Here is a 27252-nt window from a genome sequence, read left to right as displayed (position 1 = left end):
CCATTCATTACAATGTTTCCGTATCAATGTTACTGATATTAACATATTTATGGGTTGTGTTCTATTTTAAATGGAGTCCCATATCAGTACTGTTGTGACATTATTGTTCTATTCAACACAGGCTCTGAACCCTCGAAGGCATATGTTTGGTTCTTTGCATCCTTCTTAGCTGAAAAACGTATTTAAACGTAGTTAGGATGCAAAGAAAAAGGCAGCATTTCAAAGCTAAGTTGTCAAACAGAAAACCAAGGTGTAATAGATCAGCAATTTATTTCCTAACATCTGAAGCTTTTAAATGCCCTTTTATGACATTGTATTTCTTTTTCTGTGACATATAAGGAAAGTGACTGGCAGAAAGACTTAGTAAATATTTGCTGCTGTGTCATTGTTGAATTTGTGCAGAATTTTTATATATAAAATATTATTTTGCTCTATAATTGCTGCTTATTACAAACTAATGTCTTGTTTACAAACTGCAAAATCATTATGGAGTTTTCTGTGAATGTCTACGCTGAACCTCCTGGCTGACTCCTTTATATTCATTATTCACATATATTTTGACTAAATTGTACCAATCTACTGAAGCTACTTAACCACCAACCTTCCTTCTGGAAATATCCAATTCTTTTTGTTTGTTTGAAAATCAATCTCAAATAGCAGGCTGGCAGTCAGCAAAAGTAGCCTGCAGTACTGCATTTTAACCACTGCGCCACCATGGCTCTATGCCGCGGCTCTCTTCTATGCTGGGAATTCAACAAATGGTCTTGATTATTTGTGCCTGACAACTCCCTGGTTTAAAGGTTCTTTTAGAAGTCAAATTTGAAAGGGCAACATAAAAGCTGAGGACTATCTGTAACAGCCTGGTCCCAAAGCCTGAGGGAAGAGCCAGGTCTTCATGCCCTTCTGAAGGCTCAGAAAGGTTGAAACTGTATGTATCTCTAGGGAGAAGTTATCAGGTAAGCAAGCGACCAGCCTATTGGAACCAAGCCAATCTAACAAAGTCTTTTCCTGCGTAGGAATAATGAGAATCCAAAAATACTGCATAGAAGGAAAATCAGCTCACAGATACAGAATCCTACAAGCTATTCTTATAGAACCCATTATGAGTAAATCTGCTCAATCTCATCAGGCTCTAGGTTGACTCAACCTTCCGTCCTTCCGGGGTGGGTAAAATGAGGATCCAGATTGTTGGGGACAATAGGCTGACTCTTTAAATCCCTTAGAGAGGGCTCTAAAAGCATTATGAAGCAGTATATAAGTCTAAGTGCTATTGCTAAGTGCTATAGAAGAGTTTATTATAGCTACCTTTAATACAAGAATCTTGTCAACTAATGGTCAAAGTTAAATTAGCACTAGATAAAGATCAACAATTCACATGGTGGGGAGGTGGACTTAGATCTCTTGTTGCAACATAATAACTCTAAGCTGATAACACTTTTAACCCAGCCTTCCAGCTCAGCTTACTTTTCTCCTACAGGAGTATACATGTCCCAATACTTGTTGGTTCCATGTTAAAGTTGCAATATCAGCAGGAGGAGAAGGTGGCCAGTGTGGTGGGGATAGGGCATTTCGAATAACCTGTTGATACCTCATTAACTTTAAAAGTAAGTTAATTCATGTGTCTGGGATTTCTAGAGGAAGGAAAGATAGATCATTTACCTTCTGTGTAGGTTTTTATTGTTTTGTTTTTATTTATTGGTTTTTTTGATATCTGATCAAATTTATTTGATATTCAGATGTCCAAGTAAACAGTTTTTATTATCTTTGGGGAGGTTGTGTTTATTTTAAGGATGTTTGAACCTTAGACCAGCTCTGGGAAAAGATTATTGTGAATCTCAGCTGAGATGTAGTGAATTGGCCAAAAAATTAGACAGCCCTTGCAAAATTGTACTACTATAACAGTACCCTTAAAGCTGTCTGGAAGTTTTCTTTTGTATAGCCTTCAAGAGACTTTAGATTGCAGTAGTACAACACATGAAAAATATATAAGCAGTAGAAAGTAAGGTTGTGCAAATCACTTGGGGCACAGAGTGGAGTGTCAAAATGAAGTATCTCTGGAAAGTTTCGTACAGCTATTCTGAAGCTCGCCCTTCTGATCATGTGTCCATGTGAACAAAGAGTCACTCAATCTTGAACTGGCCATACCTTGATAATTCCAAGTAGCAGATTCGAAGAGTCCTCTTGGACAAGCTGTCCAGAGAAATATATTTTTACATATGAACAGCCTGTACTTTAGAGTTATTATGGGAATTCCTTCCATGTGCATTTCTAGTTTGGAAGCCTTAAAGGAAAGATTTGGGAATAAACCTTACGTGAATCAAGGAATTCATGATCACAAAAAAGCTGAAATCACATGATACATTTAACAAGCTCAGTTAATGTTGATGGGGCCATATTTGCCCCACATGATAAACTTGATGCCATCAAATAAGGGTATTACTAACTGTGTCATATGAACCTTTCTTGTTTGTATTGCACAAGGTTGTGCAAACCCAGAAATGGGTGAATTTAATAATCAGCTTAAGTATGAGTGAATATAACCCGTATCTAGCAAACTTCACATTTTATGTGTTTAAACAACTTTGCCTTAAATCCTATTTTTTTATGGAATATTTCTGCTTCTTGAGGAGTTTTTTCTCTAAAATTTTCTATCTGGTTTTTATTAGCCATTTCAGGGTTCTTTTAATTTCAGATATGGGTATCAAGCAGCCATAAATACATTTCTCAGAAAGAAAATTGGGGAAGCATTTATAAAAAAAACGCAATATTATAGACGAGAAGCTACACAAATCTTAAGATAGTTTTTTTCTCATTTTATTTCTAACTTAAGGGGAAAACAATTCTGTTTTGCACTGCATGTGTGACTTCCGCTTTACATATAATTTTAAGTCATGGAATAAACTGAAGTGGTTGAATTCACATAATATGAAGAGTCTGGACATATTACATAATCTGTGAACGTAGATTATTTTTTTTAAAAAAAGCTGATTCAGTACAACAGCAGTGGTGGGGGAAAAACAAAATTTGGAGATTGTTTAGAGGGACCAAGATGATAATGGACCTGGTAGGGAAATGTTTTGAAGAATAAATTGAATCATTGGTTATATTTAGTCTCAAAAAGACAAGACTATAGAGAGACATGATAAGTGTCACAAGGAATTTATGGCTTTCATGTAGAAGACAGGGCAGAAAACAGGATAAGAAAGAGCAGATTTAATTTACAAAGAAATTATTTTGGTTTATACTGAAAAATGTCCTCACTGTAAGAGCTATTCGACAATGAAACAGAGTGCCTTGGGGGATGGTGACCTCATCTTCAGAGACGTTTAAACAGAGGCTGAATGATTACCTGCCAGAGAAGCTATACCAATAGATTTCTGCTGTGGCCAAAGTCTAGGACCGTGATGGCGAACCTATGGCATGCATGCCAGAGGTGGCATGCAGAGCCCTCTCTCCGGGCACACATGCCATCACCAGCTGCTCTTCTGGTTTCCGGCACATACATGCGTGCTGGCCAGCTGATCTTTGTGTGCATTGGAGCACTGGAAGCCCAAAGACCAGCTGGCCAGTATGCATGCATGTGCCTGCCAGCTGATCTTTGTGTTTCTGGCACACAAATGCATGCCAGTTGGTCTTTGGATTTCCAGTTGGGGCACTCGGTGCCAAAAAGGTTCACCATCACTGGTCTAGGAGATCTCCTCTCATGCCATAATTCTATGATATACCAAACTCTACATCTTAGGCCTTCCAATGTGGTGAACACCATAACTTTAGATCAGGACATACAAAGATATTAGTGATAGGCTGAAGTTATAATGTACACCCTCATTATTTTTTGGCTCCACTTACTAATGACCCCTCATTGTGTTTGGTTGCTGTTGTTAGTTGCAAAGTCATGTCCGACCCATCGTGACCCCATGGACAACATTCCTCCAGGCCCTCCTATCCTCTACCATCCTCTGGAGTCCATTTAAGCTCACACCTACTACTTCAGTGACTCCATCCAGCTACCTCATTCTCTGTCGCCCCCTTCTTCTTTTGCCCTCAATCTTTCCCAGCATTAGGCTCTTCTCCAGTGAGTCCTTCCTTCCCAACAGGCGTTTGGTAGTTAAAGTGTAGTAGGATTCCTGCTGTGCCCAGTGAAAATGATTTTAGATATCTTAAAAAAATGAATAATTAGCAATAATAAAATTCAGTCACCAATTTAAATTACAAAATCCAACAACAGGAGGAGCAAACTATAGGAAGTCAGCTTCAACTTCAAAGATTGTAAGCACTTTATGAAAATGCCAAATTTGTTGCTGATATTAAAATGTAACAGGAGACTGGAAAAATGACTTGAAAATATGGGACAGTGTTTAAAAATAGGCAGTTTCAAAGTAATGCTGGTCTAATCAGAATAATCATAAAAAGCAGCTAACCATAGTGAGTACCTTGAATTGGATCTGTAGAGAATTGACACTTGGGGCAAATTTTATAACACCGTGTATGCAGCAATGATGGAAAGCCATTCCCCCATTCACAATGTTCCATTTTTTGACCAACTGGAATTTCTGACTGCTTTGCAGCTGCCTTATGAAGACTAGGAGATGGAAAGCATGAACTGGTATCTTAGCAAGCATTGCTAAACAAGATGTCTACCCACTCTTCTAAACATTAGATGGAATTGCCTTCGGTTTAATCAGGGCTGGGTTTCGACCAGTTCGCACCGGTCCCTGCGATCCGGTTGGTCGCCGAACCCAGAAGTAAGTAACTTCCGGGAACGGCGAAGCCCCCGCGCCCGCGCGCGCCCGCACACCCACGCCCGCTCCTTACCCGTTTTTTTCGAATTTCGCGCTTTCCACGCATGCGCAGAATGCCTGTGCGATCCTCCAGGAGCAGCTGGAGCATCGCGCAGACGCTAGTACGCATGCGTGTGCTGTGCGTGCACGTGCCGCGTGCGTGCATGTGCGCGCCGCGTGCGTGCGTGAGGACGCCGCCGGCCTCGTTCCAACCGATCCGGTTGGAACGGGGCGAAAAACCCACCCCTGGGTTTAATCCAGAAAAGTATCATGGTCACATACTAAGAGCTGTTACCAGTAATACAAAAAAATTCCCCTTCTCCATAAAAACAATAATTATCTAAAGGTTACCTTTTAATAAAGTTCCTGATTAGCCACAAAATGTTCTTCTTTCTCTCTCAGCTAGTTGTGATTTGTATAAATGTCCATCTTTGAAACATAAGCTGCCTTAATGGGTTTGAGTCAGAAGTGGGTTCCTCCCGGTTAGGCCTGGTTCGGCCGATCCAGTGGTGAAATTCAGGCCTGGATCGCAGAACTGGCAACAACCCAGGCCTGCCACACCCCCAAACTGGTTCCCTCCCCGCCGCTGGGCTGCTGCCATTTTGATTTTTAGTGATTATGCATGTGCAGTTCACTGTAAATTGTTCTGCGCATGCGTGAACAGCACACACACAGCATTGTGCGTGGGTTGCAAACTGGTGGTAAAACCGGCAGCAACCCACCCCTGATTTGAGTCATTTGTTATTTTGGAGGTGGCAGATGACAGAAAGAGGGTTGTGTGGGTTGAGACACTTCAGGCACATATGTGCCAAAGAAATGGAATTTATGTCATACTTTTCTACTTTGCTTCCTTTCTTTAGTAGTGACTTATCTTTCAGGAAACCTCCACTTAATGTAGAATCACTTGCAAAGGCATATGGCTGTCTGCCTCTGACCCACATTTGGCACCATCTGATTTCAAAACATGGGTGGATATCATCCTTGACAATACAATATTTCATATTTGCAATGGAGAATGAATAGACAGAGAGGGCTCACTCAACATAGCAGCTAAAATCATGAATGGCCCTCAGAAAGCAGAAATGGAAATTTGCTTGGATTCCCAACATATTTACCAGATCACACAAGGTTAATTTAAAGCATTAAAGGAAAAGATGGTTGAGTCAATCTTTTACCCTTCTTCGGGGTTTTTAAGACATAAGAGTAAATATTATTCAGTGGAATTCTAAACAGTAAGACATTCCAGTTTGGGTTGCTGCCTTCACTGTCAAAACACCTTGGTCCATAACAGATTTTTTTATGTTTTAGAATGATGCATTTTACAATAATTAAATATATTTTGCTACTTTAGATATGTGCCATGATATCTTGCTTATCTAATGAACAACTTCCCAGAAGTTCAGTATTAATGGCAAGCTATATCAGGCTATATTAATTGTTAACATTTATACATTTTTAAAAATCAAATTCATTTCCAGATAAGATTTCCTGTCTGGAACTCCCCATAGGGCTATCTTTAGATAGAAAAGCGGCCTCAAGGTGTTTGAGTATGATACTAGAATATGATTGTTTTTAAACAATCTTTGTATAAATGCAGATGAAAAGATTTACAAATCCCCACAATGGAAGAATGGATGGTGAAATTAATAGAACTCACTGAGATGGTGACGTTAACTGCTTTGGTTAAAGAAAAGAGTTTGTGTAACCTTGTTTCTTTGTGGAAACCACTTTTGGACTTTTTTGCTAGCAGCTGAAAGAACTGCTGTATTAATTTTGAGATTTGAGATATTATCAGTTATTCTGTGATACTGAGTTTTGCATCTAAAATGTAATGTATCTTAAATTTGTAAGAATTGAAGAAAATTGGAAGTTACTCTTTTTTCTATTTCTTTTCTTGTTTCCTTATGCTTTTGCACCTCCCTTTCCCTATTTTTCCTTCTTAATTCTTTTTTGTTTTTTATATCTTACATGTTTTAGAAATCTAATAAAGAAATGTAATTAAAAATTAAAAACTATAATTAAAAACTGTATAAATGTGCATTTTAATAAGGTAATGAGTATCATATAATTGATGTTTTATTTTTCCATTAAACACATTTTTGCATTTTAAATTAATATTTTCTTTTTCTTCTTCTCTCTCTTCTCTTGTTAAATTACACAATTTAACTGTCATGCATTCCTGGCACCTGAACTCAGAAACCACTTATATAATGCCCAGTTGGGCCTGATCTTTTCCCCCATAGAACTATGAGCCTTCCCAAGGTTAATGGATAACGGCATGCATAGCCATTTTTGCCAAGCTGGTAGGTGCCAAAAGAGATACCCCTCTGTCATTTGCACAAACAATGTACGTTGTCCAGATATGGGGCCTCCCACATATCTAGTGCCAACACATCTGGATTTCCCAGGCAACAGGACTGGACAAGACAGATTTGCAATGTGATGTGAAGTTACATGTTTTTGTCCCCCGCTGTGAGATGTTTACCTTGCAGCAAAATAAAGACATATATACTGTAGCAATGTGCTCTGCAGCTGGATTATAAAATGATCATTTCCTATTCTTTGCATGTGACCAAGCACACAGCTTTCCCTCCATACAGTAACTTCCATGACCCCTAGCTCGCATGATTGGAAAAATGCCCACAAATGATCAGTTTCACAAATAACAATATGAGCGTGTCTGAATCAAGTAGGGAGAGTTAACCATTTTGGTGGCTTGGTTTCATTTTTGGATATGTTTATAAGAGGATGCTACTCAGAGAAGTTGAATCCTAACTGGGTTATGATTCTAGTTACAAATTGGTGTGAATGATATGTATTCGCGCTAGCCTATCTGAAACAATGGTGGACATTTCTTCACTTGCAAGAACAAATGTACTATATTTTTCGGAGTATAAGACGCACCCTTTTCCCTCAAAAAAAGAGGCTAAAAATCTGGGTGCATCTTATACACTGAATACAGCATTTTTTGCCTCCTGAAACCCTGCCCCCTTCACCAAAATGGCCGTGCATAGCCTTTAGGAGACTTGCAGAGTGCTCCTGGGGGCTGGGGAGGGCAGAAATGAATGAAAAATGGATCGTTTTAGCTCAATTTTGCCACACACCCCCAGCCCCAGGAGCACTCTATAAGCCTCCTAAAGGCTATGCATGCCCTTTTTTGTCAAAAAAGGTTGTTTTTTTTTTTTTGCAAAAATGGGCCGTTTTTTGCTAGTTTGGGGGGGCATCCCCCAGAAGCACTCTACAGGTCTCCTAAAGGCTACTGTGTTTCCCCGAAAATATGACCTGTCCTGAAACTAAGGCCTTGCCACATTTTTCCTGTGGGCAAAAATATAAGCCCCCCCTGAAAATAAGCCCCCTTAACAACCCCCTCCAGACAGGCAGAGCACTGCTCACTAACCTAGCGATATCCCAAAGGCGCCAAGCCGTGGGAATCGGGGGGAAAAGGCACTCACATTGCTTGGCGCCTTCAGAACACTGCTAGGTTGGGGAGTGGCATTCTGCCTGGCTGAAGGGGGGAGTTGCCGGGAGGATGCTCCTTGCGAGTGGACTCCCGAAGAGCCGGGCACAGCCTCAGGGTTCAAGCAGCCATGAGGTAACCATGCTCATGAGCAGCCGCTCGGCAAACCCCCTCTCCAGCCAGGCAGAGCACCATTCACTGACTTAGGGGGTATCCCTAAGGCGCCAAGCCATGGCTTGGCACATTCGGGATACTCCCTAGGTCAGTGCATGGAGCTCTGCCCAGCTGGAGAGGGTGGTTGCATGAGCACCTGTTCCGCCCCAGCTCCCATGCCTCCCAGCCTCACCATGCCCTGGCCCAGCTCTCCCTGCTGGGCCAGGGCACCGCTGCCGCTGCGGCCACTGTTGCCATGCTCCAAGTATAACTTGTTCTCTGGCTTCCAAACTCCAGAACTTGACTTCCGATTCTTCCAGCAGCGGTCACTCTAGGAGTGCACTGTATGGTTGTGGGCCACTCTAGGAGTGCACTGTATGGTTGTGGGCCGGGTGCCAGCAGCCGCTGCTGGAAGAATCGGAAGCCGAGTTCCGGAGTTTGGAAGCTGGAGAAGAAGTTAGGCTCGGAGCATGGCGATGGCGACAGCAGAGGTGCCCTAGCCCTGCAGGGAGAGCTGGGCCAGGGCATAGTGAGGCTGGGAGGCATGTGAGCTGGGGGCGGAATAGGCGCTCACACAATCACCCTCTCCAGCTGATCAGAGCTCCATGCACTGACTTAGGGAGTATCCCGAATGTGCCAAGCTGGGGGAGCTGGGGGGAGGGCAGAGTGCCACGTGGCTTGGCGCCTTAGGGATACCCCCTAGGTCAGTGAATGGTGCTCTGCCCGGCTGGAGAGGGGGTTTTGCCAGCCGACTGCTCATGAGCATGGTCATCTCATGGCTGCTTCCCCCCTTAGGCTATGCCCGGCTCTTCGGGAGCCTGCTCTCAAGGGAGCAGCTGCCCAGCAACCCCAAAACAATAAGCCCTTCCCTGATAATAAGGCCCAAGCCATATTTTGTAGGTCAAAAGAAAATAAAATCCTGTCTTATTTTCATGGAAACATGGTATTCATACCCTTTTTTAAAAAAATGGGCCCGTTTTGCGAAATGTGGGCCCTTTTGGGGAGGTCTGCGGAGTGGAAAAACTTTTTTGTTTAATTTGCCTCTTCAAAACCTTGGTGCATCTCATACTCCGATGCGTCTTATACTCTGAAAAATACGGTAACATCTTCCCCAGCCACACTTGAGTTTGCTTGGAGGTTCTGTGTGATTGAAAAGCTTGCATGCAGTCTTAAGTATTATCCTGCTTTATTGTTGTTCTTATTTTGCATCTTAATTTTCACTGAAGTAGAAGAAAATAAAATGATTTGATTATGGATGAGATTAGTGTCAAAAAGCTATTCATAGCGTTTTAAAATCTCTTGATTTTCTTCTTAGTCTTGTTTCCTGATTTCACAACTCTCTCTTTCTCTTTCTTCTCTATCCCTCCCCGGCCACAACAGGAATCATTAACCAGTGGCAGCAAGAATCAAAGGACAAAGTGATTTCTCTATTGCTCACCCACCTGCCTTTGCTGAAGCCAGGGAATATTGAAGGAAAAGTGGAGTACATGAAGCTCCTTCCCAAAATCCTGGCTCACTCAATTGAACACAACCAACACATAGAGGAGAGCAGGCAACTCCTGTCCTATGCTTTGATCCATCCTGCCACATCCCTGGAGGACAGGAGTGCTCTTGCCATGTGGTTGAACCACTTGGAGGACCGCACGTCGGGAACCTTTGGCAGCCAAAACAGAGGCCGGTCTGACTCGGTGGATTATGGGCAGTCTCATTACTATCACCAAAGACAGAACTCGGATGATAAACTCAACGGGTGGCAGAGCTCTCGGGATTCTGGCATATGTGTGAATGCCTCCAGCTGGCAAGATAAAAACTTGGGGTGTGAGAATGGCCACCTCCCCCTCTATTCCTCGTCCTCGGTTCCTGCAACCATCAACACGATTGGGACTGGTACAGGCACAAGTAAGTCAGTAATGTTTTTAAAGGTTGATGCTTTCCACCAGGTCACCAGATATGTCTGTCTCCAGAATTCAATATCGGGCACTTCACTTCTAATCCACTCCGACACTGAATAAGAAATTATAGATGCAGAACAGGTAAAAGCAAGAAACTAGAGGGGCAGAAATAGTTAATAACTTCAGTGGTAATTTTAATGGTGCTCTATGCATCAGCACCTGCTGTAAATAAGATGTAGTAGAAAAAGACTTGCAGACAATCAAACAGCAATTGTCTGTCAAATTCTTCTCAATCTGTCTTCTAAATTCTTTATTAGAACAAACAAACCATGCAAAATAAAACCAGTACAGATAGTCCTCAATTTAAAACCATTCATTCAGCAATTGTTTGGTCACATGATCTAAATTCAGGTCCTTGGCATCCAACATGTATTTACAATATTTGCAGCATCCCAGAGTTATACTATTGCCATTTGTGACCTTCCTACCAGTTTACAACTAGCGAAGTGAATGGAGGAAACCAGATTCACTTAATGACCACGTGAGCCACTTAATAACTGCAGCAATTCATTTAACTGAGGCAAAAATGATGGTGAAATCAGGTGCAACTCACTTAACAATTGCCTTGCTGAGCAACAAAAATTCTCTTTCAAATGGTGGTCCTAAGTCAAGGCCTGCCTATAGTGTAATAAAATTTCTCTGTATCTGTGAATACCAATCCATACACACATGCATATATACACTTAAGATACACTGTGTTATATCTTCTCCATTGTCATATAGGTGTTTTCTCTGCAGTGAATAAGTTCTAAGAGGACAATACTGAGATGAAGTAAAAGAATTTAATCAGTAATGTAGAACAGCCAATTGATTTATTATAGCTTCAGTTTTCTCCATGGTGTATTAAAAGATTTTAATATAGATGTAATGCACAGAACCGATGATCGTCCAGGTGCAGCTGAAACAGAACTCAGAACATCCTTCAACATCAGATGATGCTAGAGCAGAGCTGTCAAACTTGTGGCCTGCAGGCTGGATGCATCACACAATGGCCACACCCTCACCCAGCAAAGGCGGGGGGAGTCCCAATACATCACATGATTCCACTGTTACAATGTGAGTTTGACATCCCTATGCTAGAGTATCATCGTGTGTCAAAACATGGCTGCTCATTTCCGACCATGAGCATTGTCTCTTAAACCTCTGCATCTTTATAGCTGGTTATGAAACAGCGTAGACGTGACGATGGCAAGAAGCCAGTTCAGATTTGCATGTGCAAAAGCAGACAGACGAAACACGCAACTGTTGCAACAACTATCAACACATTAAAGCAAGCGGCTAAATAAAAAAAATTATTGTGGGAAGGATCAGCTTGACCTCTCGGTCCGTGTGTGGGAAACACACTGTGTTCCATTAGAGCAATGGAACTAATTCATAGTTCTTCTTTTGTTCTTTTGCATTCCTTGTTTTCTTTTTTTTTCTTCTTCCTTGTGGAATACATTTCATATTTTGTTGCTCCAGTTCTGCATTTCTAATCAATTTGTTTTACCATTTCCTTGTAGAAGAATAGATAGTTTCATGTAACAGTGTCTGCAGAAGGGGGCAATGGTGGGACAGCAACTACTAACTGTCCTAAATTTTATCTGAACCTCATTCAGTCAGGATTCAGATCTTGTATTAGGCATCACCTTAGGGAAGGTATGAAAGAACTTGAGAAAAGAGTACACAGTTCAGAAACTGAAGCAAGTATGAGAAAGGAACTCAAAGTAATCCTGCCTTGATTTTGTTTACTATGAAATGCGACAAAGAAAAACTTGGACAGGCTAACAGGATTTTGTTACTGTAGCCTACAACAACAATAAGATAGCATTCCTTGAATTCTTGCTATTGTCCTGACCCAGCTTATCTCCAAGAGTTGACAAATGAGAACCAAACTCTCCATGAAGGTTCCGAGTCACCCATGTCATCAGTTGTATCAAAAGTGGTTTGTTTGTCTTTTATTTTTTTTATTTTTTTAAAGGAGGAGGAATGTTTCACTTCCTATCCTGGAAGCTCCATCAGTTGTATTGGATGGTGTCAGAGATAAAAGGACATTAACTGTCAATAACTGCCCTTTTATCTCTAACATCATTCAGTACAACTGATGAAGCTTCCAGAATAGGAAGCAAAATGTCTTCTTCTTCCTCAAAAAAAAATCAGCTTTTCAAAAAAATAAAGAACACTTTTGAGAAACCAAACTGGTTGCCCTGATCTTGTGACCTGACGGGGGCATATCCAGGGGTATAATCCAGCAAATTCTGGCAGGTTCAGGAGAACCGGTAGAGGAAATTTTGAGTAGTTTGGAGAACTTGCAAATGCCACCTCTGGCTGGCCCCAGAGGGGGGCGGGAATGGAGATTTTGCAATATCCTTCCCCTGCCACTCCCACCAAGCCACACCCACAGAACCGGTAGTAAAAAAAAAAATGGAATTTCACCACTGGGTATATCCCTACTCATCCCACAACATTTCTTTGTGATTTTGGGTACTCTCAACAGGAATCCTTCTGGGCTTCCAGCAGAATTGAGAAGTAGGAGACCCTGTTTTGAAGCAGTTACATTCTGTCTGGAGTGAATAGTTCACTTTGGTGATAGGGAAAGGAGGGGGTCATCCAGTGATTGGTGACTTGTGTGATACTACAGATAAAACCAATCTGTTTAAATGGTTTATCAGAAATGAGATGTTAAGAGTACTTAAGATGTTGAGGTCATATAGAAAAAGAGCATAATGCTTTCAGTTTATGCTCCATCTCTCTGGAACAGTTTGTTTAAATTATATACCACATTTATATTGCACCATAGTTGTCTGCAGCTTCTTGGTGGCTTACAACATGAAAAACAAAATTAATAAAAATAAAACTGCCAACATGAAAGAATACAGAGTTTACCCATGGAGGTCCAGATGGTGCCATTCTTGATAGTACTTTATAGTGGGTTTGAAATATAGCTGGCCTGCAGAACTTTTAAGAATGGAATTGGTTAGGAAAATATGGATGCTGCATTGGGGTGAGACATGTTATTGTTTTAAGCATTGTACGTTCAGTATTTCGTAAACCCTCTTGTAGAGTCATCAGATGTAAGTAAACAGTGTAAATAAATAAAATCATATATTCTAATATTCATAATTCAATCTACACCTTCACTTCCCTCCATACATTCAACACCTGCTTAAGACCAGACACTTCATGCAGTTCTCTTACACTCATCATTTTTCTCACATAGTTCCCACCAATACACAATACCACCTATTTTTCTTTCATTTCATTCCATCCATTCATTTGTAATCATTACCATTCTTTTTTTCCCTTGCTTTTCAATGTTACAACTGTTTTCTTAGTCTGTACGACATGCAGAGTCACTGCTGAGTTAGCCAGCCTTATAAATCTACTAGAGAAAAGCTGTCCATATCTATTGCACGTGCTGTTAGAAGTGTCGCAAAGCCTTTTCAATGGGTGGGTTCCAGTGGTGGGATTCAGCCGGTTCGCACCACTTTGGGAGAACTGGTTATTAACTTTCTGAGCAGTTTGGTGAACTGATTGTTGGAAGAAATCATTAAGGCAGAGAACTGGTTGTTAAATTATTTGAATCCCACCACTGACAGGTTCTCAACCAGGTGAGCCTGTCTCACTAAAGGCAGATGTAGCTTCCTTCGAGCATCGTCTGCTTCTCATTGGATGCTCCTTTCTGAGTCAATCTCCGCTTGGTGCACAATGTTCCATTCAGCTACACTGCTGGCATGAAGCACCCTTTCCCACCGAAAGAGCTTCTATGTAATACCTTTTTTTTCCTTTGGCCTGAATGTTCTCTCCATGTCGTTCCTACACAAATAGCCCTTGTCCCAGGCCAAGATACTTCCTGACTTGCTACAATGAGGCCGTTTTGCTCTCACCAGGAGCACAGCTTGCTCTGCCTAACACGTCGCTCATGTTCAACAAGAGCTTTGCGGAATTTCTCCCCTGCTGGAAAACTTATAAAGTAGGATTTTAAATACAATGCATACATTTAAAATCTGAAGGTTGTGTATCCACATTGTGCATAGATGTGTGCTTTTGAAAGGTAGGGGCTTTTTTTAGTAATTAACAGTCTAAATTTAACATTTTTACTTAAAGAAGTGTTAACAGTCTTTCACTTGCACATATAAAATGAAAACATACAGATAGAGAGAACATCTGGACTCAATTTACTTGTTTGTTTTTTGCAATCCCCTCAAGATTGTGGTGCTAAAATTCTATGCCAACCGCCTACCTGCCTGAGTTCAATTTTCTGCTTCTTTAAAATCATTAATAAAATAGTGAATAAAGCTATAATAAACTATAAAAGTTTGAAAGCATGTAAAAATGCAAGTAGAAAAAATAGGAACCACCTATGGTGGGAAGGTAATGGTGTTCTGTGTGCCTTTGGCATTTAGTCATGCTGGCCAAATGACCACGGAGACGTCTTCGGACAGTGCTGGCTCTTCGGCTTTAAAACTGAGATGAGCACCGCCCCCTAGAGTCGGGAACAACTAGCACATATGTGCGAAGGGAACCTTTACCTTTATCACAGTGTTTCTCAACCTTGGCAACTTGAAGATGTCTGGATTTCAAATCCCAGAATTCCCCAGCCAGCGAATACTGGCTGGGGAATTCTGGGAGTTGAAGTCTGGACATCTTCAAGTTGCCAAGGCTGAGAAACACTGCTTTATCTTTTCTGGTATCTGTTCCAAAGAGACCAGAAAATATATGGCTTCTGCTGTAGAAATATTGCCTATTTAGAGGGAGTCAGATTTCATTTAATGTACAGATCTTACTGAACAGTATTTCCTTCACCAATAGTCATGATGACTGAGGCTCCTGAGAGATGTAGTATCCTGTGAATTGCTCTGGTTTTTGGTCGGACCAAAATCAAAATGACAGATATAATATTTATTTGTAAATAAACTTTCCATCCTGTTCTTGAGCCCAAATGCTGTCAGATATGATAGCAGCTAAAAATACAGTAAGATCAATGTAGTAAAACAATCTGGTATGAAACATATAGATAGAATCACACATTAAAATATCCAAATACTAAACAACAGAATTTCCCAGTAGTCCAATATCCATCCATCCATCCATCTATTCATTCATCCATCATTCTAAAAATGATGGCCTCTCCACAGGTAATTTATAAGATTATAGCTCTCATTATTTCCCATGGATCTCTCTGGAATCCATTAGGTAAAAAAGGAAGATACTGAAATGTTTTAAATAAGGGCAGAGTAAAGAAGTAACTTAAGCTGTGTTTATTTTGCCTTTGGGATTTTTCCCAAATTTATCAATATGATTTCTCTGGGAGAAAACACTACTTGAAAACAAATGTTGAAACATAGTTTGCTTAACCAGATTTTTTCAGAGCAGAGCCACAGGGGAGTGATGGTTGAGCTTTAAAGGGTATGTTTTAGGTCACACAGGGCAATGATAGATTAAGGAAACTTTACAAACATTGTAAACGTGTTCTACAATGACAATATACAGTAAACCCGAGTGAATAATTGCAATCTTGCAGCAGCTACCTTTTTAAAAAATTAGATCGCTAAGATTTATTTTTGAAACCAGGTACACAATTTTATTTCATACGTATTTATCCCATCCCATGTTTGTTGGTGGCCAATTAATATTTCTATTCCATAGGTAAAGAATATAAAGACTAGAAAATAAGAAATCAGCACAAAGCCAGCAACGACCAACAATTATAAGTATTGCTGCAATTCCATGCATCATTATTAAGCCATTAGAAATGGAAGTTGTTGATCTCCTATGATCACCAAAAAATATGCCTTTTTCATATTCCTGTTGCACGTTGTCCTTCACCGCTCTCCACTTTAAGTCCAATTTTACAATACAATAGCAGAGTTGAAAGGGACCTTGGAGGTCTTCTAGTCCAACCCCCTGCCTAGGCAGCAAATCCTATACCGTTTCAGACAAATGGCTATCCAACATCTTTTTAAAGACTTCCAGTGTTGGGGCATTCACAACTTCTGGATGCAAGCTGTTCCACTGATTAATTGTTCTAATTGTCAGGAAATTTCTCCTCAGGTCTAAGTTGCTTCTCTCCTTGATTAGTTTCCACCCATTGCTTCTTGTTATACCCTCAGTTGCCTTGGAGAAGAGTTTGACTCCCTCTTCTTTGTGGCAACCCCTGAGATATTGGAACACTGCTATCACGTCTCCCCTAGTCCTTCTTTCTATTAAACTAGACCTACCAGTTCCTGCAACCGTTCTTCATATGTTTTAGTCTCCAGTCCCCTAATCATCTTTGTTGCTCTTCTCTGCACGCTTTCTAGAATCTCCAAATCTTTTCTACATCATGGCGACCAAAACTGAATGCAGTATTCCAAGTGTGGCCTTACCAAGGCATTATAAAGTGGTATTAACACTTCACGTGATCTTGATTCTATCCCTCTGTTTATGCAGCCTAGAACTGTGCTGGCTTTTTTGGCAGCTGCTGCACACTGCTGGCTCATATTTAAATGGTTGTCCACTAGGACTCCAAGATCCCTCTCACAGTTACTACTATTGAGCAAGGTACCACCTATGCTGTACCTGTGCATTTCGTTTTTCTTGCCTAAATGTAGAACCTTACTCTTCTTTGTATAAGAAGACATAAAATTTGCTTGACAGTCACATTAATGGGCAATGAATAATCTAAAGCTTCATGAGAATTCATCAGAAATACCATATTATGAAATATTTTTATCTGAACTAATGCCTGTTGTGAAGGGCAGGTTGGAGAAAACCTGACCTGACCTTTACAAAATTCACCAGAAATGCTATATTGTGAAATATTTTTTATTTGAACAATCCATCAGTTGCAAAGGGCAGGTCAGTTGTGAGTTTTTCTGCTCATATCATTTTGTAATGGTTGGTCATCGCATTTAGAGGCAGACAATATATCTGTACCTAAGCCCCATTACACAAGCGCAAGCAATGAAATGCCAGATTCAGTTACTGCAGAACAAATTCCAGGAATCTTGATTTCCAGCGTTGATCAGCCTCCAAAGCAAATATTAAAGTCTGATAGTACCGTGTTTCCCCTAAAATAAGACCACCACCCCAAAAAAAGCCCTATCAGGTTTTTGAATGCATGCACTCAAATTAAGCCCTACCCTCCAAATTAGCCATAATGAAGACCCCGTCCACCCCGGGGTGCTGGGAGTGGAGTGAGGTGAAAATTAAGCTAGGGTGAGGATGGGGGTGGAGCTGCCTAACTTACAGGCCTCGCACACCCCAACACCTGCTTTGCCTTCTTCTGTGGCTGCTTCTTCTGTGGCCCACTTCTGTGGCCGCTTGCCGCTGTTCACATGCGTCACCCCCGACCTCTGTTTCACCATCAGAGCCTTCTGGAAAGCCCTCTGCAGCTGACAAACGGACTCCGGATTGATGCACGTGGCACCCCCTTCTGGAAGGCCTCTGCAACTGATAACAGAGCTCTGGATCTGGAGCCTGTTTTTCAGCTGCAGAGGCCTTTCCGGAAGGTGATGATGGCAAAACAGAGGCTGGGGATGACCCATTCGCATGGCGGCAAGCAGCTGCAGAAGAAGTGGGCCAATGGTTGCCTCCTGTTGGGCAGGGCTGTCAGTGCCACTGCCACCGCGAGGTAAGTCAATAATTGGACCCACCCAAAAAGAAGCCCTAGCCATTTTGGGGGTGGTGGTGGTGGTAAAAAAAAGACGGTCTTATTTTCAGGGAAACATGGTATTTCCATTACTGCTACTTTTTGTAGATGTACGGTAATACTCATAGACTTCATCATGGGCTTAGAGTAGCTTCTGTAAGCACAAAATAATCAGCATACCCTGATATGCAAACCACTTGACCCAAAGAGCCCGAGTGGGAAGAGCCTGCAATAAACATGTGTGGAGATGAGAAAATGAGAAGATCACAGCTCTAGTTTCCTAAATTGATTTTTGGATTTTGTTGTTGTTCAGTTTGGGGTTGTTTCATGAAAGAGAAATGACATTTGAAACTGAGCTGAGGTGTGGCTCTTTAATGATGCAGTGTAACACAAGAGTAGAAAATTTGTGGCAGGTTGCATTCCAATCCTATCTTTCCTGAGCATTGGTCCTTTTGCCTAGGGCTGATGAAAGTTGGAGTCCACCAATTTTATTTTGGGAAGCCAAAATAAAAACTGAATCAGGCTGGATTTTAGGAACATTTCTCACCACTGTATGGTGAGCACCAATGGCTTTTCCACCCAGAAATGCTAAAGATGAAACCTGAGACCTTCTTCCTTCAAAACAGGTACTCAACTGATTGGTGCTTTAAAAAACCTAGAAGTTACAGAAATTACAGAAACCTAAAAAGAATAAATTGCTATATTCATACTTCTACACATTCCGAAATACCTGTTTCAAATCATTTTCAAAGCATGCACTTCCTGTTCAGTATTAACTTCTACACGAAGGAAGGATTGCTCATTTGGCAGTTCAGTTCCCCTTTCTCCTCTGTGAAAGTTGTTGAACAGATTGCCCTGAACATAGCTGCTATTTCGTTTGCTTCTTTATTAGATTTGTTTCCCACCTTTATTATTTTTATAAATCACTCAAGGCAGCAAACATACCTAACACTCATTCCTTCTCCTACTTTCCACATGCAACAAACCTGTGAGATGGTTTGGGTTGAGTGAGTGATTGGCCCAGAGTCCTCTAAATCAGGGCTCTCCAACCTTGGCAACTTTAAGACTTGTGGACTTCAACTCCCAGAATTCCAAAGCTGGCTGAGGAATTCTGGGAGTTGAAATCCACAAGTCTTAAAGTTGCCAAGATTGGAGACTCCTACTCTAAATGGCTTTCATGCCTAAGGCAGGACTAGAACCCACAGACTTTTGGTTTTCAGCCGAGTGCCTTGACTGGCTCCCCCTATATTGCCTCTGTTGGAAAGTACAAAGATGCTGAGCTGTTACAGATCAATTTGGTGACTGGCAATCTGAATTCCCTGCAGTTTTGCAGGTTTCTCCATGTTTTTTCCATTCTGCCTAATATTGTCTGAGGTTTAGCCTTGCTGATTATTTGCAAACAGCTAACTGCTTGCCAGTATTTGGAGCATAACTGGTGGATCATTATTTTTTAACACTGAAAAGTATGTGTCAAAAAGAAAATCTTTTAACATAGAGGTTGGCACCACCTGGCACAGTCAAAAGACAATCTTCTATAATTTGTTAAGGAAAAAAATGTACTTTCAACAATCTTCCAAATCTTTTTTTTCTCTATTTACTTACTGATTACATTTATTTATATGCTGCCTGATCTACATGCAACTCTGGGTGGCTAACAGTAAACATAACAATGTAATGATTAAAGACAAGTAAAGCAAGTAGATTGGACAAGACCTAATGGACAATGTCATGACAATAAAATCAGGCTAATCTATTAGCTGAGTCCAGTCTCAGGGCAAAGACAGAACTTTAGTGCCTTAGGAAAGGCTGGCAGAAACAGGGCCATCTGAATATGAAGTCTACAGAGCAAGTGCTTCCACAGAGAAGTGACACTTCCTGGGTCCTATTATATCACATTTAATAGAAGGCACCTGGAACATATCTATATTGTCAGACCTCATGGGACAAGGAAAGATAATTGGAGGCAGTTGGCCTCACAGACACCTGGCCCTATACAATTGATGCACAGGTGGAGTTTTGCAAAGACCCTCCTATCGGCAACTGCCACCTGCTCGTCAAGTAGGAGCTGAGAGTTTACATGGACCTCGAAATTGTGCTCTGTCTGCCCCTTTTGGATCCAAAGAGGGCAAGTCTTCAGACAATCCTGAACCCCATAGCTATTCAGTCTTACCTTGTCTCCCCCCCAAATCCATCCTCCAGACAGTGAGAAAACACCTTAAGACATCACCTGGCTAGCCCCGAGGACACCATGCTGATGATATCTGGCCACCAGATGATCTTACTCCGTCACTCATGTAGATGTTAAAGAAGAGCAGGAAAAGGGTAAAGCTCCGAGGAACCCCATACATTAGAAAGGCTGTTTTTGACAACTGATTCTGTGTTTCTGAAATAGCAGAACTGAAGTTTGGCCACAGAAAACTAGTCTTTTACAATGTTAGTAATTACTGTCCTCTCTCTGCCAAAACTCACGGTGACTGATTGTGTCCGCCTGTGCACTAAATTGTTGGGACTTTCGTATGTCGAATTTTAAATTTGCCTGCCAGACTTTCTCAGCAATTGGTATTTCCTCCTTGATTACTTAATTGAAAAGCAATGTCCTCCTTTGATATTTCTTGCTTTCTCTTTTTAGCACACACAGCTGAAGTATGATAATTTCAGCTGAGTAACTTTCCCTTCCATATACACATTTTCTAGTGTTTGGCACATATAATTTGAAGAGGGTGGAATTTGCTTTATTTGATAGTTCAGAAATAATAATTCGGCCAAAACAGAATTTAAAAGAACAGAGAAACAGGGTGAGTAAATATTTATCAGTCTATTTATCAGGCTATTAATTCAGGGATGCAATGATCTTGCGAGATGGGTGCACACAACACACTAAACCTAGATTAAGAAAAAACAGCTGCTGTGTTCAAGTAATCTGCTGTGCTCAGATAAAGTATATCATGGTTTAATGTAATATATTTTGTTCCTATAACTTATCAAGTTAATAGTTTGGTTTTCACAATTACCAACTATCCAATCAAGCATTTTTGTGAGCTATCATTGGACTGACCAAACTATGGGGTATTCCCCATTTATTTGCATTGTGCAGTGTTGAACATCTCTATGTACATGTATGTACATGCTTACCAATGCATTTACCAACACTTTGTCAAACGTGCTGGTAAGTTTGACTATATAATTTCATAAGTACATACAAATATTCCTTGTCTTACAACCATTCATTTTGTGACAGGTCAAAGTTATAATGGTACGGGAAGTGACTTGCAACTATTTTTCACAGACTGTTGGCACCATCTCCATGCTCGCATGATCAGAAATCAGCTGCTTAGCAACTGACTTATATTTATGACAGTTGCAGTGTCCTGGGGTCATATGATCACCTTCTGTGACCTTTTGATAAGCAAAGTGAATGGGAAAGCCATATTCACTTAACAAACATGATACTAACTTGACAACTGCAGATATTCACTGAAGAACTTTGGCATGAAAGATTGTAAAATGAGGCAAAACTCACTCAGGAACTGTTTTAGCAATGGAAATTTTGGGCTCAGTTGTCATAAGAATCACCTTGTGATTGTTACAGGCAGCAAATAAATGTAATAATATTAATAAAAACGCAATTGAAACACAGGTTGGTGTCTAAGTGGCTTCTGCAATGAACTATATCTGTGGTGTTTCCATAAGAACGATAGATCAAATTCGAAAAGGTTGAGATCAGAAAATGTGTCCGTAACCTTGACTAATCAGGTAGAACACATAACACTTGATTTAAAACTCTTCTATTGGAGTAAATGGTTGATGAGCTGAAGGTCTAGACCAGGTTGGCAGTATAAATAAGAACTATTGTTGTTAGCCTTGAATTTACAAGTTCAGTCTTACCTTAAAATTGCCCGCATTCTGGTTCAGTTCAGACAGTGGGGTGTGTGTGTGTGTGTTGATCATAACAAGTAAGAAAGTGGAAACATTAACACAGTTGCAAATCTTTTGTACATGCCTCACCAAATTCCCTAGGGGATGGATAGGTCAGGTGATGTGCAAGTAACTCAACACAATTCTTGCCTGCTTTATCAGTGGACTTGTTAGCTATAATCCTCTTATTTCTTTTTTCTTCTTCATCCTCTTCCTTCTTCTCTTTCTCCTCCTCCTCTAAATGAAGATCATCTTCTAGAGTATCAACAACTGGGGAAACCCCATTTTAACAATAGAACAATTAAAGAGAGATTTGAACTGCCTCTGCAAAAGACTGGAGTTGATTTAACTATCATGAGGACATAAAGACCATTATTAAGGTGTCTTATAACTAAAATTAGAGGCACATGATGAGGGGGCCAAGAATAAGTTTGCAAATAGTTTATACGAGAAGATACTAAGATTTTTTTAAAAAATACTGAGCTTTAAAATATATTTGGTAACACTTCAATCTTAAACGTAGGTTCAGGTTTTCGTGTGTTACACAATTTAATATGCTTTCTGAGTTGAGAATTGTAATACAAAATGTGGAAGCGCAACTAAAGGATTTCCTTAAAGCTGCCGATAGAATTCCCAACTATTCTTAGGAGTAAATATGTAGATCTTTATTGTTAGTATCACTGAATTTATTAGTAGGATAAGCTTGTAAATACTGCCTTTTCTACCATTTAATTGCGCCTTCTGTTATTTCATTTTATTTTAGCTTTGTGGTGGCAGCAACCATCTGTTTACACAGGGAATGTGCTAATATCTGCAATGAAAAGATCTATACATGGAAAGAACCAGTATTACACTAAATTTCTTGGCTACTCAGCTAATTGTAATTTCATGGAATGGTTTTGCTGATCAGATTTCAGACAGACAGACAGACAGACAGACATATGTTCTACATGAGCTCTAAAGTATCTATGTGGTTTTTATTGACCACAACACTGGAAGAGGCCTAAATCAACCTCCCCCAATCTGGTGCTGTCTGTATTTTTGGGATCAGGGTGGGTGAATTACCATATCTGAGCAACAAAATCTAAATGGCAGCAAAGGGCCTGGTGTTTTCTTCCTCTTTGCTGCCATCAAGTGCTCATCCACTTTTTTTGCAGCCCAGAAATCCATCTAGTTCACATATAAATGAATAGGAATTCAGTTTGGCATTTTCAACCTGGAATAGGGCAATTCAGCATGGCAAGTTTCCATTTTCACCCCAGTCCCTTAGACATCACTTTGAAGCAAGCCTTTATCTGCCTTTAACGCTACAGTCTCAAAGTGAGGAAAATACAGAGCATGAAAAAGCACCCCTCTCCATTATCCTGAAGTTACAAAAAAATATCTCCTTTTTCCTACAGAAAGAAAATAAATTGCTAGTGCCCTTCCCATCCATATTTGCAATAAATGTGTAAATTTATTTGGCCAGTTGCAAAACTAAAAAAAAGTAATTGTTAAGGGGGAAGCCACCCTGTAGTGAAGGCACCATTCCTTCTTTTTCTGTTAAAAAGTGTTTTTTTTTTTTTTTTTGGCTCTAGTACCATGGGGGCCTTTTTGCAGCCATTTCTCAGTGGTCATAGATTGCAAAATGGAGTTTTTGTGAGTGGATATTGGCTTGTTTAACCCAAACGTTCAAAAGTGGCCAGTGGGTCAAAATTTGGTGCACATTGATTATTTAAGCAGAACAAAATCAAACCCGAAAGTTCTTTTAACAGAGGTTACCTGACTAAAACTATTAAGGTTGTCTGTACTCCTTCCCCAGCAGTGGTTTGAAGAAGCAGCAGCAGTGGTGGGTTTCAAAAATTGTTGGAACCTACTCTATGGGTGTGGCCTCCTTTGTGGGAGTGGCTTGCCACCCATGTGACCGGATGGGATTGGCTTGCCGCCCACATGACCGGATATGAAGTTATGAATTAGTACTTAGGTCGGTCCAAGTAGCTATTCAGAAGTTAGTGGTTAGAAGCAATCGTAAAGCAAGATATGGAATTAAAACCAGAAATATTTTGTTGGCTATTTGAAAGGGAGTATAATATATATTTAATTTTACACATGTTAGCAGCTGCTGGAATTGTGTTTGCACAACAGTGGAAAAACAGAGATATGTAAATGAATAAATATTACAATGTGCAGGAATAAATAAATTGACAATTAAAATCAAGAAGGCTTTGAATACTTTTTCACGTGGGATTGGTTTTAGCAATTGCCAACTAACGGAAACAGAAATTACAAATCCAAAAGTATGAAAGAAAACATCAATTATGTAAGGAAAGGTCCCTAAAATGTATAAGGAAATATTACTAGATCATTATTAATGCGTATATAACTGCGGGATATTACACACCCACCAGTGGTGGGTTTCAAAAAATTTTGGAACCTCTTCTGTAGGTGTGGCCTGCTTTCCGGGTCCACTGGTGGAACCTCTTCTAACTGGTTCGGTAGATTTGACGAACCAGTTCTACCCAATAGGTGCGAACTGGTAGGAACCCACCTCTGAGCAGCAGATACCAAAAAAATTAGCTGGGAGGATGGACAGCCAAGAGCAAAGCTAATTAAAAACACAGATTTCCAACAAGCCAATATTGGGAGGGGTGGGGACAGAATGTCTACTGTTCTAGTAAGTATAGAGGATGGTCTTGAAGGACAGAGCAAAGATCCATTACCAGAGAGCAATAATAAAGAAAAAGAGGTTTGAAGCCAATCCAAGAAAGTGATTCATGAAAACCATCTCTGCAGTGCATGTCCCACCACTTAATTCACGTGAAGATAAAAGGGAGGAAGGGAAACATTCAGACTTGCAATGTTGCAATGATATGTGGGCATGTATTTATTTATTTAGCTTACGGCATACAATGCTATGGAAATCTACAAATGCTACACAACACAATCCTGACAGCCTAAATTGCTAATTTATTCCATTCGGCACTTGCATGCCTATGTGGGAATGACCTTGGGAGTCATGACAATGAGAAACAACTAAGGGAACTATCAAATAAAAGGCCACTTAGCCCACAATAGGAATGGGAGGGGGAGGGCAGGGCAGGGCAGGAAGCTCAGAAGAGACCTTCCCTAGTTTGGGGACCATAAAGGGGACGGAGGAAGAAAAGTACTTCCAGATTTGCAAGATTCTGTTAATGTAGCCATACAATAAAGAGTTAAATAAAGAATAAGTTCAACTGGTCATGTTTCCTCTTTGGTCTACCTCATAAAGCTGATGGAAGATTGATACCTGCCCTATGAGGTAGACTAGACTAGGAAAGAGACACTCTTTAGACCTAAATCTACTTTTATTAGAACAGCTATAGTAAAAGAATCTTGCAAGTCTGATGTGTTTCCTTTCCTCCCTGTTGTCTTCAGGACTGTCTTGAGATGTTTCCTCAAATTACTTTCTTGGCCGGGACTCAACCCTTATTTATTTAATCATTTTCTTGGCGTTGGACTCTTCCTTTGTCCTTCAAGGCCATCCTCTATACAGTACTCACTACAATCGTTTCTCTTGTTTCTTTTTTTAAAAAACAATTTTATTTGTTTTTGAACAAGGACAAACATAAAAATTAAAATTAAAAAAAACATCTTCCATTACAAATTGTAGAATCTGTGTCAGTTGGTTACAGTATTTCCATGCATCTCTTCCATAGTCATCACTTGCTTTTCATATCAAATCACATATTTTGAATTCACCTGTATTCATGTATATCACAATTATATCTCAACCTTAAATTTGACTATAATTGTTTTTACATCCTTTTATATATAATATTCAAAATCTAGAATAGGATTATATGATAACTTTCCATTAAATCATCCTAAAATCATCCAATCACAATACATCTTTATAACATATTCTAGATAAAACTTTTAAACCTCCTCTCATAATCTCCATATGTTGTTTATATAAAATTTCATATTATCAAACTAATATATCTATAAGTATTGTTATCATTTTTAATCATTATTTAACTATAGCTATTGTCGCTTCATTTTATACATACTACTAGTAAACTAAATTTAGCTTAATTTTCTATTATACATTTTCATTGCATCAACCTGTATCTTTCCAGTAATAGCACGGTTTTTATATCGCTTGCCATTTGTAGCATTAATGTTCTAGTTACTTTCTTAATAAATCTTGTATAAACTTCTCTTGGCAACATGTTATTCCTTTCGTATCTCGTAAAAGCTTGAAATCCAACACCTGTTCTTTCCATCAGCTTATATTTGGTTATCGCTAGTGTTTCTGTCAAGATTTCTCTCCTTATCTCCATCACTTGTTCTCTCTTTCCTTCTTCTGTGCTTTGAAGTCTGGGGTAGAGTTCCAATCCATTTATCTTCCCTTTCCATATTCTGCTCTTGCCATTACCAACCAAGCTCACTTTGTTGTCAATATCCACAGTTTTCTTATCTCTTTGCTCATTTTTTCCTTCCATCTTTTGAACTCTGTCCTCCATTTTCTTCATTTGGTAAACATCCTCAGTTTCTCCAGCAGATTTTTTGGTTTTGTATTCCATATTCTCCAATCTCTTTTCAATTCTCTCTGTCACAACTAATAGATTTTGAATTTCAAACATAATGATTTGCAGTGTTACAGTTTCTTTTTCCTGCTGAGCCATTCTTTCAGTCTTGCAAACACTGCCACTATAGGGTTCAAGGCTATTTTAATAAACTTCAAACAGGTTCATTTATTATCTTTCAAGTCAAAATGTTGTCTTCCCTCCAATAGCTAGTGATAGAACTTCCAAAAGGCACCTGTATAAACAACTTGTGCTCTTCCTACTATCACTGTCAGTAAACAAACTGAAAGAACCTTGAATCTCAAGTGATCAAAGAGAAAGAAGAAAAAACAATGTATCCAGCCTCTAGCCTCTTAAGTGGCAGTGTAACAGTGTAGAATCAATAGCAATGAGTAGGATTCAGTCCAAAGTAAATTCAGAAAGCCATCCTTTATCCCTCACTAGGTATGTTAAGAAACTATTTGGAAAACTTTTATCAGACAAAATTGTAGCCTCAAACACATACAATTGAAAAAAATGTATAAATAGGAAGATAATGCTTAGAATCATTTGATGCAAATTAGAGCTCAAGATGGAAATAGATAAGCCAGAAGTTCTCATTACAGAAAAGGCCAAAGAACAAGAGACATTATCGCTAAGGCACACTGGATAATTGAGAAAGCCACAAATACCAACAGGAAGTCAGCCTGTGCTTTCTTTGATTATTGAAAGACCTTCGGTTGTGTCAACCATGAATGTCCTTAGAAAAATGGGAATTCCAGAATGTCCTTGTGGGAAGACTATACACAAGACAGGAAGCCACCGACCAGACAAAACGTGGCAAAATGGACCAGTT

General features: G+C 40.0%; 1 protein-coding gene across 2 annotated transcripts in view; it reads left to right on the top strand.

Moving 5' to 3' along the window:
• Positions 1 to 27252, top strand: part of SAMD4A (sterile alpha motif domain containing 4A) — a 149735-nt gene that overhangs the window by 75867 nt on the left and 46616 nt on the right. For both annotated transcript variants that reach the window (XM_087728307.1, XM_087728301.1), the window contains exon 3: positions 9772 to 10290. In XM_087728307.1, the coding sequence (XP_087584433.1) occupies positions 9772 to 10290 (519 nt within the window). The remainder of the gene's footprint in view (positions 1 to 9771; positions 10291 to 27252) is intronic.

Source organism: Thamnophis sirtalis, unplaced genomic scaffold, assembly GCF_051295495.1.
Source record: "Thamnophis sirtalis isolate CommonGarterSnake01/CBP01778 unplaced genomic scaffold, rThaSir2_p1.2 scaffold_1, whole genome shotgun sequence".
In the NCBI taxonomy this organism is placed as follows: Eukaryota; Metazoa; Chordata; class Lepidosauria; order Squamata; family Natricidae; genus Thamnophis; species Thamnophis sirtalis.
Note: the sequence above shows the minus strand (reverse complement) of the source record. Positions and strands in the feature narration are given on the sequence as shown.